The following is a 20,422-nucleotide window of genomic DNA, read 5'->3' on the forward strand; positions in this document are numbered from 1 at the left end:
TTGTTGATGAAACTAGAGGTAGGAGGCTGGTACAGATGTCCAGATAAGAGATACCAAAGCTGGAACCCTGGTGGGGTGGTAAGGAAGAGGAGGAGGGAAGGGGTTTGAGGGACGTTAGGGGAGTTGGGATCGGTTTATATGTAGTCTTGGAATGTTCACAGGCAGAGTGAGGGAACAATTCTGTGATGTGGTCAGGACTTCTAAGGGTGGATAGAGAGGCCATTCACTGAGCTGGGGAATGTAGCAGGGGTGACTGGGGGGAGGGGAGGTGCAGAGGAGACAGGAAGAATTGGACGTGTTGAATTTGAGGTACTGTGTAGGTATTTCTGGAATTTGCCAAAGAGTAAATTGTGAAGTTGAAGAACCTAGGAGCAATCAGTTGGTACTCAATAAACACAGGCTTTTATTCTTAGCCTGTAATCATGATCATTACTGTTACTATCCATGCTATGTTAGAGCAGTCAGATGAGAAGGTAGTTCTTCGTTGCCTAAGAGAATGGCCTGGCCCTCTGACCCCCTCTCTTTTTTAAAAAATTAATTTATTAATTTTAATTGGAAGATAATTACTTTACACTATTGTGGTGGTTTTTGCCATATATCGACATGAATCAGTCACGGGTACACATGTATCCCCCCATCCTGAACCCCCCTCCCATGTCCCTCCCCACCCCCACTCCTCTGGGTTGTCCCAGAGTACCCGCTTTGAGTGCCCTGCTTCATGCATCGAACTTGCACTTGACCCTTCTCTTTTTAGCCTGACTCTGTCGCTGGTGGAAAAGGAACAGAGACTCCTTGTTCTGCAAGAGGCTGACTCTGTTCAACAGCAAGAGCTGAGCTCCCTGCGCCAGGATATGCAGGAGGCCCAGGCCGGGCAGAAAGAGCTCAGCACCCAGGTATCTCCCACCCCAGCAGGAAATCTCTTCCCTGGTGGAAGCCGGCCTCTGGAGTCAGCGGGTGCTTGCTCAGTCATGCTGGGGCCTTGGCAGCCCCGGTGGGAGAGGGAAGCGAGGACTGGGTGGGGTGGAGCGTGGGAACCTGACCCAGAGTCAAGAACAGGCCGCTGATAACCGGAACATGGTACCCAGAGGATAGGGCTCACTCGGCCTGTTCAAGCCTGGCCACTGCCAAGTGTGCCTCGTCTGCCCGGCAAGACACAGCAAGGGGAACAAATATTACTTCCCTTGGGTCCACGGCAGCAAGAGGCCTTCCATGGACTTGGTCTGTTCACAGCAGGACCCCAGACCTGTGCACGGAGGAAAGATGGAACTGGGAGGAAAAGCACGAAGGGAGTGAGAGCTAGATATAGACTGTGGTAGAGCAGGACCCAGGTCTGCTTGTTAGACGGTCCTGGTGTGACCCCGGCTCTACTGCTTCTTGGTTGTGTGAATACGCTTTATTCATCCCTAAAACGAGGGTGATAATTCTGAATCATTGTAGGAGTATAGAAAGTGTCAGGAGCACAGTAAGCATTCAGTAAATGGTAGCCATTATTATTGTGACTCGTCTTCTTTTGGCTCAGTATCAGGGTTTCAAGAAGAATTCTCTCTTTTTCCGGCTGCCCCAGATCTTAGTTGGGTGTCACCTTTGTTGTGACACGCAAAATATTTTTAGTTGCAGCATGTGGGATCTAGTTCCCTGACCAGGGATTGAACCCAGGCCCCCTGCATTGGGAACACAGAGTCTAAGACACTGGACTACCAGGGAGGTCTCTCAGGCAGATTTCTAATCACAGCAGGAAGCTGGCATAGTTGCCAAGGGGACCAGGGCCAGAGCCCAGGAGCATACAGCCCAGGCCCACGTGTTAGGAGTCCTTAGGTAGGTGTGTAGGTCACAGCCCAGGCCCACGTGTTAAGAGTCCTTAGGTAGGTGCGTAGGTCAGATCTGGGGTGACACTCATTCCAGACCCTGCCTTCCTGCTGGAGAGCTGAGCCTCCTGAAATCCTCCCAGCCTCAGACAACCGCACAACCCTGGGGATCGAGTGGGACTGGTCCCGGGAGGGTCCAGGGAGAGGGTGTCCACTCCCTGCTCGGAGTGACCATACATCTTCTCTGGCAGGTGGAATTACTGAAGCAGGAGGTGAAGGAAAAGGAGGCTGACTTCCTGGCCCAGGAGACTCAGCTGCTGGAGGAGCTTGAGGCGTCTCGAGTCACCGAACAACAGCTCCGAGCTTCCTTGTGGGCCCAGGAGACCAAGGTGGCCCAACTACAGCTGCGCCTGCGCAGCACAGAGAGCCGGCTGGAGGCGCTGGTGGCGGAGCAGCAGCCTGGGCACCAGGCCCAGGTCCAGCTGGCCAGCCTCTATTCTGTCCTGCAGCAGGCCCTGGGGTCTGCCTGCGAGAGCAGGCTGGAGCTAAACGGCGGGGGAGACTCAGCACCCTCCCTCTGGGGCCCGGAGCCAGGTGAGGGAGCCACCCAGGAGCTCAGGCCTTTGGGCAAAGCCAGGCCTAGCTCGCGGGGTGGAGGAGAAGGGTACAGTTCTCCAAGCAGTACTGCATCAAGGCCAAGGCCCAGCCTCTGGGATGGATTCAGTCAGAGTGTGAACCCCAGCTCTGCCATTTGCTAGACATGTGTCCTTGGGCAAGTGACCTCTCCTGTATGAGCTTGATTTTCTCAACTATAAAAGGAGGGTGTTATAAGTACCCACCTCTCAGGATTTTTCTGAGGAGTTAATGAAATGACAGAAATAAAATCACCCGCTCAGTCCCTGGCACTTGTTCACACGCTCAGTCGTGTCCAACTCTTTGCGACCCCATGGACTGCGGCACGCCAGGCTTCCCTGTCCTGGCACTTATTAAATGCCTAACAAATGATAGCTGGCATTTTCTAGTGCGCATCAAAGCGCCTGGCACCTAGGTATGCAGACCAGGGCACGATGAACAAACTGCTGAGGGGGACTCTTTGAGGAGAGGAGGGGTGGATAGGAAGGCCAGGGCCATGTCTGGGTGGTGTGGTGTGGCTATTTCATGTCAGAGTGCAGCCAGGTCAGGAGGCATTTCCTCCTTTTTCAGACCAGAATGGCGCTAGGATCCTCTTTAAGAGAGGGCCCCTCCTGACGGCTCTCTCAGTTGAGGCAGTGGCGGCCGCCCTCCACAAGCTTCACCAAGACCTGTGGAAGACGCAGCAGGCCCGGGTATGTGTCTCTGTTCTCCTTCCTCAGGCTCTTCACCTCCCCTGAAAAAGGCTCATGGCATAGTTTGACCTGTGTTATTTCTTCTTTAAAAAAAAAAAAATTATTTATTTGATGGTGCTGGGTCTTACTAGTTGCGGGGTGTGGGATCTAGTTCCCTAACTGGGGATTGAACCTAGGCATCTTGAATTGGGAACGTGGAGACTTAGCCATGCTAACCCCCTGGTGGTTCCTTAGACCACCAGGGAAGTCCCTGACCTGTTTTATTTCTGACATCAAGTTGGAATGAGTTCTGCCTCTATTGCTTACTACCTGGCAGCCGTGAATAAAGCATTCGGCTTCCTGGACCTTGGTTTCTTTAGTAAATTAGGGTACACTGTGCCCACTTCACCAGGTTTTGAGGATTAAATGAGCGAGGGACTCAGGTGAGCCCTGTAAACCGTGATACTCTGTGTAGATCTGGGATATTGCTTTACATCATTTTCCTCTCAGCCACAAATTGTTCTTGGTGCCAAGACCTCCAAGAAGAAACCAACAAATGGGGATCACTGAGATTTGAGGTTGCCGTTTATAGGAACATTCTAGGCCCAAGACAATATGAAATGTCCTCCAAATCCCACCTTATGGTGAACCTATCAGTTAGTGAAAATTGAGTGTCAATATGCACTCTGACGGAGAAGGCAGTGGCACCCCACTCCAGTACACTTGCCTGGAAAATCCCATGGACGGAGGAGCCTGGTGGGCTGCAGTCCATGGGGTTGCTGGGAGTCGGATACGACTGAGCGACTTCACTTCCACTTTTCACTTTAATGCATTGGAGAAGGAAATGGCAACCCACTCCAGTGTTCTTGCCTGGAGAATCTCAGGGACGGGGGAGCCTGATGGGCTGCCGTCTATGGGGTCGCACAGAGTCGGACACGACTGAAGCGACTTAGCAGCAGCAGCAGCACGCACTCTTAGCTAGGGATACAGAAAGGAGAAACACCTGCTCTCTTCCCTCAGGAAGGCTCATGACAGGGCTGAGCAACCCAGCTTTGTCCTGAGATAAAGCTGAGCTGCTAGAATTAACTAGATCAGTAACAGGTGCACATTCTGATAATAGGAGGTAGGGGCAGTGCAATCTGACTTGAGAGGGTCGGAAGAAAGGAAGCAGTGACCTTTGAGCTAAAATGTGAAGTGATTCAGGAAGAGGAGAGGGATCCTGGGCTAAGACTTCAGTAGGAGTTCTGTTTCAAAGACAGACGGGTCAGAAGGGGAAGTCAGGCTCCAGCCAAGTTGGGGCAGAGCCTGTCATCACTTCTGGGAGCCAGATGCACATGAATTCAGAGGTAAATAACCCAGCAATCTGAGAGTAGGTCCTCGATGGCAAACCCTGACAGAGCCTGAGGGACTAGAGGGCTCAGGCCCTGGACTGGGGCGACATCATGGAAGACGTGGAGCTTGAGTTCCACACACTTCCGGAAGACGTGGCACTTGAGTTCCACACACTTCCTTTCCCAGGATGATCTGCGGGATCAAGCCCAGAAGCTGGAACAGCGTCTCAGTGATATGGAAGCCGAGAAGAGCCAGGTCCACACAGAGTTGCAGGCTCTGCAGAGACAGCTCTCCCAGAATGAGGAAGGTGAGAAGCTCAAGGCAGGAGGGGTTTGAGGGGAAGAGGAATGGCAGACTTCACGGGTGGCGCTAGTGGTAAAGAATCCACCTGCAGTGCAGGAGGCTGGGTTTGATCCCTGGGTTGGGAAGATCCCCTGGAGGAGGAAAGGGCAACCCACGCTGGTATTCTTGTCTGGTGGATCCCATAGACAGAGGAGCCTGGCGGGCTATGGTCCATAGGGTTGCAAAGAGTCAGACACGACTAAAGTGTGAGGAAAGGCCCAGAGGGGTGGGATCGGCCTGGGAACCACTCTTTACTGCTTGCCCACAACTGCAAGAAGATACCCAGAGGCATCTCCAAAGGAGTGGTGAACCCCGTGAACTACTTTTCATGCTTTGCTTAGCCTTTGAGAGCCATCCTGGCAGAAGAGATTAGGAGGAACAGATTTGGTGAACTCAGGGAAGTTGCTGGCTAGGCTTCCATTTTTTCTGTCTGCAGGTTAAAAAAACTGGCTACCTAAGGCCTAGTCTCAAAGAACACCATAAAATTCTGTTATTATCATTTATCAGTGTTACTTATTTTGTCATCCCCAACTATTCTCAAAGTGATCAGCAGGATCCTGAGCTTATTTGGGAAATAGAAAAGGGGGGAACCTGGGGAGAATGTATCTGTGCTACAGTCAAGGCTGGGAAGGGTGTTGACCACCAGGAAAAGGAAGAGGAGTGTCTTCAGGCTCAAGGGTCAACTACAGAAGAGAAGAAGACAATATGGGGAGTGGATCTGGGTCTTAAAATGTCCCACAGGGCTCAGTGAGAGCCATACACAGAGCTGAGTTCTGGTGCCTTTTGCAGAAATGGAGGGCCCCCAGCAGAGCCGCCCTGGTCTCTAGGAACCTCTGCAAAATCCTAGAATTACTGGCTGAAAAGGACATCCCATGTCATGAAGCTCAACCCTGTCTGGAATCCAAGCTTGAGAACCTGTGTGATCGGGATGAGAAGTGTTGGCACAATTGTCAGGCAGCAGATGCAGACAGGGGTCTGGAAGCAGCAGAGAGCCTAGACAAACAGAGCAGTGGGCAGAAGGGTCATGTCTCTATGAAACTGGATGTAATTCTCTCCTTCTTGGCCTTTTCCTCCTTTGTTTCTGCTCCCCTTCTCCCATCTACCTGTACATCCCTCCTTTCCTCCACCCCAATCACGGGCCTTCCTCCATCTCTTCCCAAAGAGAAATCAAAGTGGGAAGGCAAACAGAACTCCCTAGAATCTGAGCTGATGGAACTGCGTGAAACTGTGGCATCCTTACAGAGTCGCCTCCAGCAAGCAGAGCTGCAAGGAGTGGAAGCCCAGGTAAGGTGGTACTGAACTGGGGAGGGGCCAAGGCTCGGGCTCCCATCCTAGCCCCTGGTCAAACCCCATGCATATATAGTGCCCAGCTTTCTTCAGCAGTGGCTCCATTTCTCTGGCTGTCCCCACAGCCCTGAGGACCATTATGAAGGCCTCAGTGAATCCTCCTTTAATTACTTTCTGAATTGAGGTTGAGATCTTTATCCCTTGACCTGAAGGACTAGAGTCTGGGATGGCTGATTTGCACCAGACTTTGAGCAGAGCAGAGCCTAAAAGTGTGGTCGGGATGTTCTTTTACAGCATCAGCCTAAGTAGAATGCTCAGTTCCTTTTGCTCACATCCTTGACAAGGCTGATACCACAGAGGAAAGAAAGAAAAGGCCCTTGTTAGAGCGACAGTTTGAGGGAAGCACAGCTTTAAGGTGGTTTTGTATCTCATTTTCCAGAATGAGCGCAAGTTACTGCAGGCAGCCAAGGAGAGCCTGACTGCCCAGGTGGAACATCTCCAAGCCTCTATCACAGAAGCCAGGGCTCAGGCAAGTGCTGCTGTGGCCCTGGAGGAAGATCTGCGGATGGCGCGCTCAGCCCTGAAACTGAAAAATGAGGAGGTGGCGAGTGAGCGCCAGCGAGCCCAGGCCCTGCAGGAGCAGGGTGAGCTGAAAGTGGCCCAGGGGAAGGCTCTGCAGGAGAATCTGGCTCGCCTGGCCCAGGCCCTCTCGGAAAGAGAAGGGGAGGTGGAGACTCTGCAGGGGAAAATTGAGGAACTGGAGAAGCAACGGGAAATGCAGAAGGCTGTGTTGGAAGTGCTGTCTCTGGACCTGAAGAAGAGGAACCGAGAGGTGGATCTACAGCAGGGACAGATCCAGGAGCTGGAGGAGTGTAGGTCTGTGCTAGAGCATCTCCCCGTGGCTGTTCAGGAGCGAGAGCAGCAGCTGGCCCTGCAGAGAGAGCGGATCCGGGAACTTGAGAAGGACCGGGAGACGCAGACGAGCATCCTAGAGCATCATCTCCTGGAACTTGAGAAGAAAGTCCAAGTGATCGAGTCCCAGAAAGGCCAGATTCAGGACCTGAAGAAGCAGCTGGTTACGACGGAATGCCTGGCCCTGGAGCTCGAAGAGAAGCGTCACAAAACGGAGAGCCAGCAAAAGGCGATAGAGGAGCTGGAGGGCCAGAGGGAAGCACAGAGGGTGGCTCTGACCCACCTAACGCTGGACCTGGAGGAAAGGAGCCAGGAACTGCTGGCACAGGGCAACCGGATCCAGGAGCTGGAGGGCCACAGCACTCTCCTGGCTAGTGAGCTTCAGGAGAAGGAGCAGGAGGCCATGGCCCAGCAAGACCAGATCCGGGATCTGCAGAGGCAGAAAGAGCGTCTAAGTCAAGACCTGGAGAGGAGGGAGCAGGAGCTAGTGCTGCTGAAGGAGAGGACGCAGTCCCTGGAAGATCAGAGGAGCCGGCAGACCAAGATCCTGGAGGAAGACCTGGAGCAGATCAAGCTGGCCCTGAGAGAGCGGGGCCGGGAGCTGGTCTCGCAGCGGCAGCTGAGGCAGGAGTGGGCAGAGGAAGGGAAGGGCCAGAGCAAAGCTCAGCGTGGAAGCCTGGAGCACATGAAGCTGATCCTGCGAGATAAGGAGAAGGAGGTGGAGTGCCAGCAGGAGCACATCCAGGAGCTTCGGGAACACAGGGACCAGCTGGAACAGGAGCTCCAGGGCCTTCACAGGAAGGTGAGTGAGACCAGCCTCCTTTTGACCCAGCGGGAGCAGGAGATTGCGGTCCTGCAGCAGCACCTGCAGGAAGCCCAGGACCAGGGGGAGCTGAAAGAGCAGGAGCTTCAGGGGCAGCTGGAAGAGACCCAGAGGGTCCTGGTGCAGAGGACCCAGGAGCTCCAGGCCCTGCAGCAGCAAGAGGCCCAGGACCAGGAGAAGAACGTGAAGGAGCAGGCAGACTCACTGCAGACCGCCCTGGAGCAGGCGCATGCTGCCCTGGAGGAGCGCCGGGCTGAGCTCGAGGAACACAAGGAACACGCGCGGAGGCTCCAGGAAGAGCTGGCAGTGGAGGGGCGGCGGAGCCAGGCCCTGGAAGAGGTGCTGGGTGACCTTCGGGCAGAGGCTCGGGAGCAGGAGAAGGTGCTGCGGGCCCTCCAGCAGCAGTGTGCCGATCAGGCCCAGGAGCATGAGGCGGAGGCCCGGGGCCTGCGGGACAGCTGGCTGCAGGCAGAGGCGCTGCTCGACGCCCGTGACAGGGAGCTGGAGGCCCTACGGGCAGAGGGCCAGGCCTCCCAACGGCAGGAGGAGGCTGCCCGGGGCCAGGCTGAAGCTCTGCAGAAGGCCCTTGGCCAGGCTCAGGCCGCCCTGCGGGAGAAAGAGCAGCATCTTCATGGGCAGGCCGAACTGAGCCGCAACCTGGAGGCCAGCACGGCCACCTTGCAGGCCGCCCTGGACTCCTGCCAGGCCCAAGCCCGGCAGCTCGAGGAGACCCTAAGGAAGCGGGAAGGTGAGATCCAAGACGGGGACCTCCGGCACCAGGAGACCGTGCAGCAGCTCCAGCAGGCGCTTGCCCAGAGGGACAAAGAGCTGAGAGAGCTGAGGAGGCAGGGGCAGCTGCTAGAGAAGTCTCTGGCCCAAGAGAAGCAGGAGCGCAGGCACGAGAGAGAAGGGGAAGAGGTGAGGGGCCTCCGGGAGAGCCTCAGGGAGCTACAGCGGACCCTGGCTCAAAAGGAAGACGAGCTCTTGGAGCTGCGGGAGGCCCAGCAAAGGAAGGATCTGGAGGACGCACCCCACAGCCACAAAACCTCGCCCAGGGAGGAGCCGTCTTCCCCACTCGACTCCTCAGGGCCCAGGCTGCAGCGGGAGCTGGAGCGACTGCAGAGGGCTCTGAGGCAGACAGAGGCCAGGGAGATCGAGTGGAGGGAGAAGGCCCAGCACCTGGCGCTGTCCCTGGCCCAGAGCAAGGCCAGCGTGAGCAGTCTGCAGGAGGCGGCCCTGCTCCTACAGGCCTCCGTGCTGGAGCGGGACTCGGAGCAGCAGAGGCTGCAGGTGAGTCACGTCGTGGCGGGTAAGACTCCGGGGCCATCTGCACCTCAGGGTGTAAGTAAAAGTGAGGTCACGGACACCTCAACACAGTGGAATCCCAGTTAGTGTGCTAGTGTGGGGTGGGAGGGGCAAGGCGACACCCACAGACTCTGCCCTCCCAGAGTTAACGGTCTAGTGGAAGAGCGATTATTGTGCCGTGCATGCAGCTCTTGGGGTTAGTGCTTAATTAGGATTAGTTTAGTGTGCTCTGAGCAAACTAGAGGGATGCCCCGCCTTTCCTGGGTCCCAAAAGGCTTCCTGGTAAAAGTGATGTTTGAGATTAGATCTGAAGGGACCAGTAAGGAAGTAGCCCAGCACAGGTAGGGGAGGGAGAGGAGAAAAGGAGGGGAGAGAGAACTAGAATATCAGTCAGGGAGTTGAGGCTGCCTGGGACGTAGAGCAGGGGGCTGGCAAGAGCAGAGAGGATGGCAGGGGCCCATCGTTTAGGGCTTGTCAGCATGTTGAGGACCTGGATGACCAGTGGGAAGCGGATGGAGGGTTTGGGCCCAGGGAATGACAGAATCAGATATATAATAGTTCATAAAGATGGCTCAGGCTGCCCTGTGGAGCAGCTGGAGATCTGGGGAGACTGAGTAGGAGGCTGTAAGTGGGAGTCAGCGGGGAGGTGGTGACCTGAGATAGGAAGTGTGGATGGAGACACGAAGAAATGACAAAGTAAAGACGGGGCCCAGGTTTCTGCTCACTGAGATAGAGGAGGGTTTGGGGAACAAGAGGGAAATAGTGCAGTCAGTTTGGAAACGAGTGACGTACCTGTGGGACCTGCAAGGGGACAGGTCCAGTGGGCGGGTCTGTAAACTGAGCTGAAGGTAAAGGATGAGATTGAGGCCAGCGGTAGAGACTTGGGAGATATCAACAGTTAGAAAAAGTGGGCTCCTCTAGGCAGGATGTTGAACGGCAGAGGAAGTGACCTTAGAGTATGACCTTTATCCTCAGGTCAGGGCCATGTCTTAGTCATGTTTGCACTGAGCACAAGGTCTGCACACAGTGGGTCATCAGGAGAGCTGGGTTTACTGCTGGACGTGGAGAGGTGTTATCTATTTTACCAAGAGGAGCCCAGCCCATTTTTCCTGATAAGTCGACTCTATATCCTGGTCCCTTGACTGGATGTGAGCACTGGAGAACCCCCTCCCCGACCTCAGACACACAGCCCTGCAGGGACTAGCCTTCCCAGAGCCCCCAAATCTCTGTTCTGGTTAAAATACAATATGCACACAAAGGGTTTCATTTATGAACTTTGGAGTCAAGTTCTTGGATTTGAAATACAGTTCTGCAGTTTAGTAGCTGTGTGACCTGGGGTAAGTGCTTTTTCTTCTCTGACTCGTTTTTCTCATTGATAAAATATGGAATGATAATATCAGCCCCATACAGCCATTTTGAGTCCAAAAAGCAATAATATGAATAAAGTGCACAAGAAAGAAGCTTTCAGTAAGTGGGACTCCTCTCCTATTTCTAGGCCTATTCTTACCGGCACAGAAAAAAGTCAGATACATAGGTGGGCGGGAAGGCACTTTCTGTACTTGGGAATTACTGAGCCGTGTTTACTCAGTAATGGAGTTCAGGTTGGTACCCCCATTCCCAAAATACTCAAGGACGTTTTTCAGAAGGAGCCCGCTTCATAGTAGCGTCACAGTATTTATTTGGCTGGGCCAGGCCTTAGTTGTGGCGTGTGGGATTAAGCCTGAGTCCCCTGCCTTGGGAGCGAGGAGTCTTAGCCACTGGACCACCAGGGAAGTCCCAGTAGCATTATTATTTAAAATTGAGGTATAGTTGATTTACAATGTTTCAGGTACATAGCAGAGTGTGTATATATATATATATATATATATATATAACTGAATATACCTATATTCTTTTCCAGATTCTTTTCCCTTGTATTAATAGGTAATTATAAGATAGTGAATATAGTTCCCTGTGTAATACAAGCAAATCCTTGTTTATCTATTTTATATATAATAGTGTAGTGTATGTCTGTTAATCCCAAATTCCTAATTTATCCCTCTTCCCCCTTTCCTCTTTGGTAACCGTAAGTTTGCTTTCTGTATCTGCGAGTCTGCTTCTGTTTTGTAAATAAATTCATTTGTATCATTTTTTTAGATTCTAAGTATAAGTGATATATTTGTTTTTACCTGTCTGACTTGCTTTACTTACTAAGGCTGTCCATGTTGCTGCAGATGACATTGTTTCATTCTTTTTATGGCTGAGTAACACTCCATTATATATATTTACCACATCTTCTTTATCCATTCAAAAACATTCCATTGTATATAGTTACCATCTCTTCTTTATCCATTCATCTGTCGATGGACATTTATACAGTAGCATCAGTTTTTATTTTAAGCATTTTACATGCCAGGCACTGTTCTCTCACTTTCTTTTTCTACAACAACCCTGAGACGCAGGAACAGTTAATATCTTCATTTTATAGTTGAGGAATAACCCATAAAAGAGGTTAAGTAACCTGTCGGTGATCATCCAGCTCATGAAGGGCAGAACTTGGATTAGACCTAAGCAGTCTGACTTTCAAGCATGGCCTCGTACTCCTGAGTTTCTCCTCCCTCCCAGACGGCCACCACGCACAAGTAGACTATCTGCTTCTCTTCTAGAAAATAATCTAAACACTAGTCTTCCCATTTATCCAAAAAGGTTTAACCCCAGAGGCTTGATCTACGCTTTGTATTTTACAAAGGTGGTTGGGGTCTGGAGAGAGCTCCTATCTTGACCCAAGTCACATAGCCAGTAAGCGATGACACAGTTCCCACCTCTGCGTGATTCCTAGTGCTCTCAGTTGTCACTTAGCTTAGGCAAGATCTAAAATGAGACAGGTCCAGGCAGTTCCCTGGTGGTTTAGTGCTTGGGATTTCACTGCCATGGCCCTGGTTCAACCCCTGGTTGGGGAACTGAGATCCTGCAAGCCATGCAACATGGCCAAAAAATAAAAATAAACTGAGACAGATTTTAGTCCTAGACCACCGTGTATCCTTGGGAAGATCCTCCTCTGTTCCTTTGTTTTATCCGTCTGTAAAATGAAGGTTCTGCACTAGAATAGCTGAGAGGTGCCAAGAAAAATAAGACTATAAACCTGATGAGATTGTTGACGACGGAGGGTGGAGTGGACATGCAGATGTTACTCTCACTTTCTGAATGTGCAGTCACCATGATGTGACTTGCTCTGCACCTTGATGTCCCAGGACGAACTAGAGCTCACCAGACAAGCTCTGGAGAAGGAGCGACTCCACAGCCTGGGCCTGACCAGCCAAGCAGAACAGGGGCCTGGAGGAGAGCCCGGCATCCGGTTGGGAGAGGTGAGCTGGGGGCCTGGAGAACAGATGGCCTGGGAGGGAGTGCCTGTCCAGGGGCTTGTCCCCTTCCCCTGAGAGTTGGGTCCCTGAATCGCACACCTGCCTGGTTCATCCTTTGCCCTCTGTCTAGCTCCCCCACCTTCCCCTGTCTCAGGGGCTGCCCTGGTGAGCTTGACAGGTCTCTTTCCTTCAGGTCTCAGAGGTGAAGATGGAGCCGAGTCCTGAGGCAGAGGAGAAGCAGCGCTGGGAGCAGAGGCTTGAACACCTGCAGCGAGCGGTGGCGCAGCTGGAGGTTGACCGGAGCCGGCTGCAGCACCACAACACCCAGCTGCGGACCACCCTGGAGCAGGTGGGTGACTCCAGTCCTTGGCTCCTGCCCCCAGTCTGAAGAAAGGTGCACATCTCCACTTCTCCTGCAGCCCCCGGAGCGGGGGGTTTGGAAACGATAGCCCAGGACCAGATTTGGCCTGCTCTCCATTTCTGAAAATAAAGTTAAGTGGGGATGCACCAGTATTTGTGACAAAGATTGAATGGCCCACAGTGCCTGAAGTTCTACAGAAGACTTGCTGTTCCTGCTTGGAAGCCCAGGAGGCTGGCCCCACGTCCTCTGTTGCAGCAGCACTGTGCACTCAGGGCTGTCCCAGCACAGACTCTCCTCCACGCAGTTCAGCTTCTCACGACCCCTTATGTTCACACCACACCCCTCACACCAGCCTGCTCCCCAAAAAGGCAGCTCAGCTGCAGCCCAGAGCCAAGCCCAAGCCCTGGGCTCTCACTCATACCCAATCTCTGCAGGTGGAGCGAGAGCGGAGGAAACTGAAGAGGGAGTCCATGCGCGCGTCGAGGGCAGGGGTCCTAGAGAGCAGTGGAGCCACAACACCGTCCCCCACACCCCAGGTTTGTCCATTTTCATTGACTGCAGCTTCCGGAAAGCCCAAGCCCGGCCACCAGAAACAGTCCTCTGCAATGTGTATCCAAGGCAAGAAGCCAATTCAGTCAGTCCAGAGGGCCCGTCCTGACCAGGCTCTGCCCCGCCTAGCACTGTCCCTGACCCAGGAAAGAGGCCCAACATCAGTGACTGGGCCTTGAATCAAGGCTGGCAGCCCTGCCTTCTGAGCAGCCTTTGCTGATGTTCAGTCCATCTGCCCCAAGACCAGTGCTTCAGGCTCCTGGGAGCAGAGCTCATGGGTTTCTGGTCTCTCCCAGTGTGTGGTGCTTGCCACACCCCGATGTACCTAGGGGCTCAATAGCAGCTTTGTGGACCTCTTAGACTTCCTTGCCCTTTGCAATACTGAATTAACAAGATATGGGTCCAAGGTGTTTCCTGGTGGTCGTTTGGTCACTAAGTCGTGTCTGACTCTTTGCAAGCCCAAGGACTGCAGCACGCCAGGCTTCCCCATTGAGTCAGTGATGCCATCCAACCATCTCATCTTCGGTTACCCTCTTCTCCTCCTGCCCTCAATATTTTCTGTGGCCAGAAAGATTTAGGGGAAGACACCGCAAACCACTCTTTTGACTGAGTTATGCTCATCAGTCGACAGTCCTGGAGCCTGGCAGGCAGGGACTGTCCCTAGTGGCTGAGCACGTCCCAGCCCTCCATCCCCCTTCCTTTAAAGAGAGCTTCCCAAGGGCAGGGCCCTTGTCCCACTTCCCCTCTGCATCCTTCACGCGCTGCCCGGGACCAGCACGAGGCAGATGTGCGGTGTACTTTAAATGAGGTGCCTCAAAGAAGCCAATCCCATCCAAACCTCTGGGACATTTGGCATCAAGTCTCCATGGGCGTTGCCCATTGGTTTGGTTTAGACCCTCTGAGGCCTCTCCTGCCCCCAGGCCCTGGTGCCCCAGGATTGTGGGAGGCCTGCACAAACCCCGGATGGAAGGCCTGTTCCCCTGGAACAATATTTGTCTCCCCCAGGATGGAAGAGGAGGACAGAAAGTCTCCTCGGATGCCACGCACATGGCTGAGCTGCAGAAAGAGGTATGTTCCAGAAGGTTCCATCTTCTAAGGCTCTTTCCCTCCCTGGTACTCGGACAGCAAGGCTTTGGTGTCTGCTATGTGCTTGGTCCCTTGTGCCTGTCCAGCAGGGAGGGGAAGATAGTTCGTGCCTCAAAGAACTGCAGACCCCATGGGAGGCAAGCAGAGCCGTCCCAGCTCTACCTACTACACTGAGTGCACTTAACCTCTCCTATGCTTAGGGTGGGAGCGGGGAAGAAAGTATGCTCCAGGCCCCAGACCACCTACTGAGAAAGGGAAGGGAAGAAGGCTGAGGAGCAGACAGAGGATTCTCACAGGACAGCCTGAACCAAGCAGAAGCACCCGGGCCTCCTCCGCCCTCACATGCACGCTTGCAGGCAGGACTGTCATCAGCACACCAGGCAGAGCAGCCTGGCACAGGCGCCAGGATCCATACCCCAGAGCTCAGGTCAAGCTCCAGGAACCTGTTTCAAGTGCCTTCTTGCCTCTGAGGTCTCACCTGAAGATTCACCCTGTCTTGCAAGGCCCAGGAGTAATTAAAACTATGAAGTTCTGATTTCAGAACCTGTGCCAGAAATCAGTAGTCACTACTGGAAGGCCCTGACTATACCTCAAGCTCTCGCTTTGAATTCTGTTAGACTCATATAAAGTGATCGCTGAGACAGGCCCAGACTAGGATGAGGCAGGGCAGGCCTCCCTTTGGACCTGGAGCACCTCCTGAAGTTTTGCACTCGACGAGGAGCCTCTCTTGCCCCACCCTCATCCTGAATGTGCCCTGAGCTCCCAATAACTCCACCTCAGTGTACCCATCTGAGAAATGGATCAGTCAGTGATTCTCAACCCTTATACACATTAGAATCATCTGGGGAGCTTTGAAAAAAATTACTGATGCTCAGGCCTCATCTTGTCTAGTTAAGTCAGAATGTTTCTTAAAATCTCCCAAAGGGGCATGATGGAGCTTTCTATAGCAATTAAACCGTTCTGTATCTTGATTGAGATAGTAGTTATACATGAATATGTATGTTAGGAAATATGTTAAAATGTACTTAAAATCTGGGCATTTTATTACATGTAAACACATGAATAGTTTTGTTTTTTTACAAGCTCCCTCTTTGAGCCTCCTGTGCAGCCAGGATTGACAATCACTGGATTCTCTGATTCCCAACAGCCCTTGCCCTATATACTGTAAAGCCTAATCCTGAGATTCATGGGTGTGGAGTTGATTCAAAGGCTGGTCTGACAAGAGCCACAGGAGCCAAGCAAGGAGGGGGTGGGCAGCTTCAGGGTCCTCCATGGCTCTTGCCCTCTTGGTTTTCCTGCCCCCCAGGTGGCCCTCCTGCGAGCCCAGCTGGCCTTGGAGCGGAAGCAGAAGCAGGACTACATCGCCCGCTCGGTGCAGACGAGCCGTGAGCTGGCGGGCCTGCACCACAGCCTCTCTCACTCCCTCCTGGCCGTGGCCCAGGCCCCCGAGGCCACCGTCCTGGAGGCCGAGACCCGCAAGCTGGATGAGTCCCTGACTCAAAGCCTGACATCGCCCGGGCCCATCCTGCTGTGCCGCAGCCCCAGCCCTGCTCAAGGCGCCTCCAGGTAGCAGCCACAGCCTGGGAGCACGCAGACAGACAAGACGGCGGTAGAGTGGGTTGTGGCTGCTCCACACAGTTGCAGTTGGCCAGAACAAGTTCTGGCTCTGTGACCCAACCTGGGACCCCCAGGTCGGCGGACATTCCCAGGAAGAGGGGAGGAAACCCACAAGGCTGGGGGCAGGCCCCGACTCACAGGGGAATGAGGACACAACACTTGTTGCCAACCTGCAGTCACCCCGAGAATGCCTTGCCCTGGGTATCTGCAGCCTCTCTCGAGAACTCATTATCCAGTCCCTCACCCTCTGTCACCTCCCCCTTCAGTAATAAACCCTGGGTCTTGGCATTTGTTCTCTACTGCTGTCTTTACAGTATAGCTGGGAAACAGCAGTACATCAAGAGCATCTGTTAAGGAAGGCTTACTAAAGATTCCTGTCAGGCGGCATGAATTTGTCATCTGCCTGCATTCTGACAGAGACGAGCTGCAGAAGGCTCACAAGACAGAGCCCCTGTCCACAGGAAGCTTGAGCCCTGTTGACAGGACCAGGCAGACGCCCATCCCTGAGTCAGAGTCAGTTCTGTGTGCTGCCTAGAAGTGCTGTAGAAATGCCCGGGCCTGAGGCAGGAAGGTATGAACTGGCCCTCGAAGGCTGGAGAGGACTTGGGTGGGTGGCCAAGCATTCTGGTGAGAAGACTGGTCTGCCCTGTGGGATGGGCAGCGAGGGAGATGAGGGAGGGCCTTGGGGATCTAGATTTGAACTCAGGGGTAATGAGGAACCGTCATATGTTCTTGACTTAAAACTTGGTCTGGGCTTCAGAAACACTGAATGGGCTTTTGGCTAAAGTCAGTCGTCATGTTCAGAAGTTCTATCTGGCCTCATCCCCTTCTGTGCTGGGTGAGTGTCCTGAGGGTGTCCCTTTCAGGGCATATCAGATGCAACCGACTCTGGTCCTCTGTAGTCCAGCCATGGGTCAAACCAGGAAGGAGGATGGACAATGGCAGGACTCATCACTTGTGGCCTGACCTTGGTGGAGGCAGTGCGTAGGCTTAAGGCCTAGTATTGGCAGCTTCATCAAAGCCTAAGAGAACAGTCTTCTTCAGAGAAGCAGGCATGACCTTCCTCTGGCCCTCCAACCATAATCGGGTTCCTCTTACCTAAGCCTGGGAATGGAGCTAAGGCCGGCTAAGAGTGGGGAGGTTTGCGATCGGCACCACAGTACCCCAGACCTGTTTACCCCAAGGCTCAGGCCCCATTACATCCCATCGCACCACACAGCGTGGGAAGGAGGGTGTTTGCCACTGCTGGAGCTTGGTTTCAAAGCCCATGCATGGGACTCAACACGGATGCTCAGTAAAAAGTTACAGTTTAACCACCCCCTCTCCCCCACAGAGCTAAATCTGGAGCCCCCAAGATGCCGGCTGGTCCCCACCTCTAGTCAGATTCCCCGTGGCTCAGGATCCTTACCTGGCCTTTTCTACTCTAGAAGTTCTCAGGGACAAGCTTGATCTCTCTAGGGTCCTTAACTTTGTTTGGTCCCCAACTCTGGTTCTCTAGCTTAGAAGCTCACAGAGGGACCCTGTGGTCTGCCGTGGAGTTTCTTCTCAGTTCCATTATCTATAGGTCGTAAGCTGAGGCCTTAAGCCCCATACACCTTCTGGGACCAGGAAGAGAGTTTCCAGCACATGAAAGGCATTTTGGAGGCAGCCAAGCTAAGTCTTCATCCAGTAAATAGTTAATCTATACCTGCTTCTGCCTCCCCATCCAATCCTCAATAGCCCCTCACCCCACTCTGGATGTCAGGCCTGGGGCTCCCCTCTCCAGCAGATATTCCATCAGGCTTAGTCCTCTGTTCAATTATTAACTGTCGTCTTGCTTTCACCTTCTTAGCTTGTGTATGCTTTTCTGCTCCAACTTCCTAGAACACATTTTTCTTTTTAATATCTATTTATTTGACTGTGTTGGGTCTTAGTTGCAACACATGGGATTTTCCTCTCTAGTTGTAGCTCCAGAGCTCAAGTTCGGTAGTTGTAGAGTATGGGCTTAGTTGCCAAAGGGCATGTGGGATCTTGATTCCCCAACCAGAGATCAAACCTGCATCCCCTGCTCTGGAAGGTGGCTTCTTTACCACTGGAACACTGGGGAAGTCCCTATAATACACTTTGTTTAGCCAACAGTAGGGTCATCTGTTTGAATAGTCCTACCAGTCATGGAGCCAATTGCTCTTCTCATCTGCTCCAAACCCAGAGATCCGATCTGGAGAAGCATGGAGGAAAGCGTATGGGTCTTTGGGGCAGCACCCCACCTTGCTCCAGGGCATCAGGCCAGAGGTCCCTTTTCCTTCTTGTCACATGCAACAGGTCATAACAAGTGCAGTGAATCTGGCGGATGGGAATTCACTGTCTCATCTTCCAGCCGGTTCTCAAGGGTGCACTTGAGGATGGTGTGATTGATCTCCAGAACCTAGGGGAATGGAGATCAGAGCTGAGCATGTGGGTCTTCTCCATCCACAAATCCCCACCCTCCATCCTGCCTTCTCCTTTTCTGCGTTGATAGCAGCTGCTCGAGGCCCCAGAATCCTAAGAGCAGAGGACGTGAGAACTGAGTCGGAGTCTGGGCAATGTTCTTGTTTGCAGGGTGTGCTGGGTCTGGTGAGGGCTGCACCCTGTTCTCTTGCGCTTCATGCTTTGCATGTAAGAGCAACAGTTACCACATCGCAACCTAATTAACTTTGCTCATCTGCTTCCCCATGTGGGACTAGCAGCAACTTAAAGGCTGAAAAAGCTGCCTGGCATGAAGTAGAGAAGGGAAAGCTGGTAGTATACACTGACGGTGAAGACGGTGGGGAGAGTCTGATCAGACTGCAGAGTGAGGACAAGATCAACACTTACACCTAAAGGCTGAGGGCTGTCTGCTCCAACTCTGTGTCTCCAGCTGAGGAAAGGAGCCCTTTCATCTTGGCTCATGCCCTCTGCAGCCCACACTAGCTCCGGAGGCTTTGACTCCAGGAGAACATGGGCATTCCTCCAGGTGGAGGGCATTCTCCGGTGGGGTATGTGCAGGGAGATTCCATTGCCCACGCTGTTCTCAGAGCCTAGACATGCAGCCTGGTTCATTCTGCAGAGATAGGAAAGGATAATGTCAGGGAGGTGCTGGGGCTCAGCCTCACACTACTTACCACCCTCCCACCTGCTCTCCCAGAGTGCAATGCAGTGCTCATCAATGGTAATCCCGAATTCCCCACCGTACAGCCCAGGACAGGCATGAACAGGACTCGGTATGGCCGTGACCTGTGTATCAGCTGGAATAGCTCCTCCTCGGCCGGCTGGACCTGGGTTAGGTTTCCCAGCATTTATACCCATGGAGAAGAGACAGACCACTCACCACTTCACCCCTGTGTGCCAGCATAGAAGTGGAGGTGGGTCTGTGGGGTCACAAAGAGTCGGACGTGACTGAGCATCTAAGGGTTTTTTACTCTCATCTCAGCTCACGGAACCAGACCCTGGGGCAGCTAGTTGGTTTAGTTGTTTAATCTTAGGACACGTGAGGCCTTTCTTTAGCTGTTCCCCCCAACACCTCACCTCCTACTTCCTGTCCCACTGACCACCTACTCACTCCCATGGCTGAGGAAGGGACTACTTGAGCAATATGGAAATGCTGAGTCCTGCAGAGCCTGGGGGATGGTGAGCAGAGGCAGGGAGGAGGAAGGAGCAGGGGCCATCAGGGTTCTCTGAGCCATGAGATCCCTCCCCCAACCCCTTGATCCTGGGGTGCAGCTTAGCTCTGCTCAGGAAGCTGAGAAAGCAGGCAAGGGAGAAGGAAAGACAAGAACAAGGGGTCTCAAGGCCCTGACCCCCTGCAGTTTACTTTCTATGCTCCTGGGACCAGAGGGGTTTGCCTAGACCCTGACGGAGGTGAAGGCGAGGAGTGAGGCTTCTCCAGATAAAAAAGGACTGTGTTCTCTGGCCCCGCTGAGAGTCTTGCCTGACACACTGGCAGCCCAGTATGGAGTGGACATTATGACATCTTTTTTCCTTCTTTTTTTTTTTTGGCCCCAAGGCATGTGGGGTCCTAGCTTCCCAACCAGGGGTCAAACCCACACCTCTGCATTGAGGGTTCGAACCCACAGCCCCTGCACTGGAAAGCGAAGTCTTAACCACTGGACCCCCAGGGAAGCCCTAGGACCTCTTTCTTCTTAGTCCTTTGTCACTAACGTCCCCAGCTCTTTATATGCCTTCGTAGCACCTGAAGCTTGGCACAGGTGGAAGGACTTGGAAGCAAAGAGTTGACCCCCTTGAATGGATCAATGGTCAGAGGAGAGATATGAGGGAAGGCAGTCATGTGTCCATCTGAGTGCGGGCACTCTCTGTTCCCAGCTAGTGGTCATCTGTGTGGAGGCAGGAGAGGGTAAGAATGT

The 20,422-nt window shown here is 53.2% G+C and overlaps 1 protein-coding gene across 7 annotated transcripts in view; it reads left to right on the forward strand.

The window, feature by feature from the left end:
• CEP250 (centrosomal protein 250) overlaps positions 1–16,352 on the forward strand; it is a 47,158-nt gene extending 30,806 nt beyond the window's left edge. For all 7 annotated transcript variants that reach the window (XM_005215004.5, XM_010811675.4, XM_005215005.5 and 4 more), the window contains 11 exons: positions 755–893; positions 2,057–2,399; positions 3,009–3,130; positions 4,628–4,748; positions 5,946–6,067; positions 6,510–9,095; positions 12,341–12,454; positions 12,645–12,800; positions 13,247–13,348; positions 14,367–14,429; positions 15,754–16,352. In XM_005215004.5, the coding sequence (XP_005215061.2) occupies positions 755–893; positions 2,057–2,399; positions 3,009–3,130; positions 4,628–4,748; positions 5,946–6,067; positions 6,510–9,095; positions 12,341–12,454; positions 12,645–12,800; positions 13,247–13,348; positions 14,367–14,429; positions 15,754–16,017 (4,132 nt within the window). In that variant the 3' untranslated portion in view covers positions 16,018–16,352. The remainder of the gene's footprint in view (positions 1–754; positions 894–2,056; positions 2,400–3,008; positions 3,131–4,627; positions 4,749–5,945; positions 6,068–6,509; positions 9,096–12,340; positions 12,455–12,644; positions 12,801–13,246; positions 13,349–14,366; positions 14,430–15,753) is intronic.
• The last annotated feature ends 4,070 nt before the right edge of the window (positions 16,353–20,422 follow it).

Source organism: Bos taurus, chromosome 13, assembly GCF_002263795.3.
Source record: "Bos taurus isolate L1 Dominette 01449 registration number 42190680 breed Hereford chromosome 13, ARS-UCD2.0, whole genome shotgun sequence".
NCBI lineage: Eukaryota > Metazoa > Chordata > Mammalia > Artiodactyla > Bovidae > Bos > Bos taurus.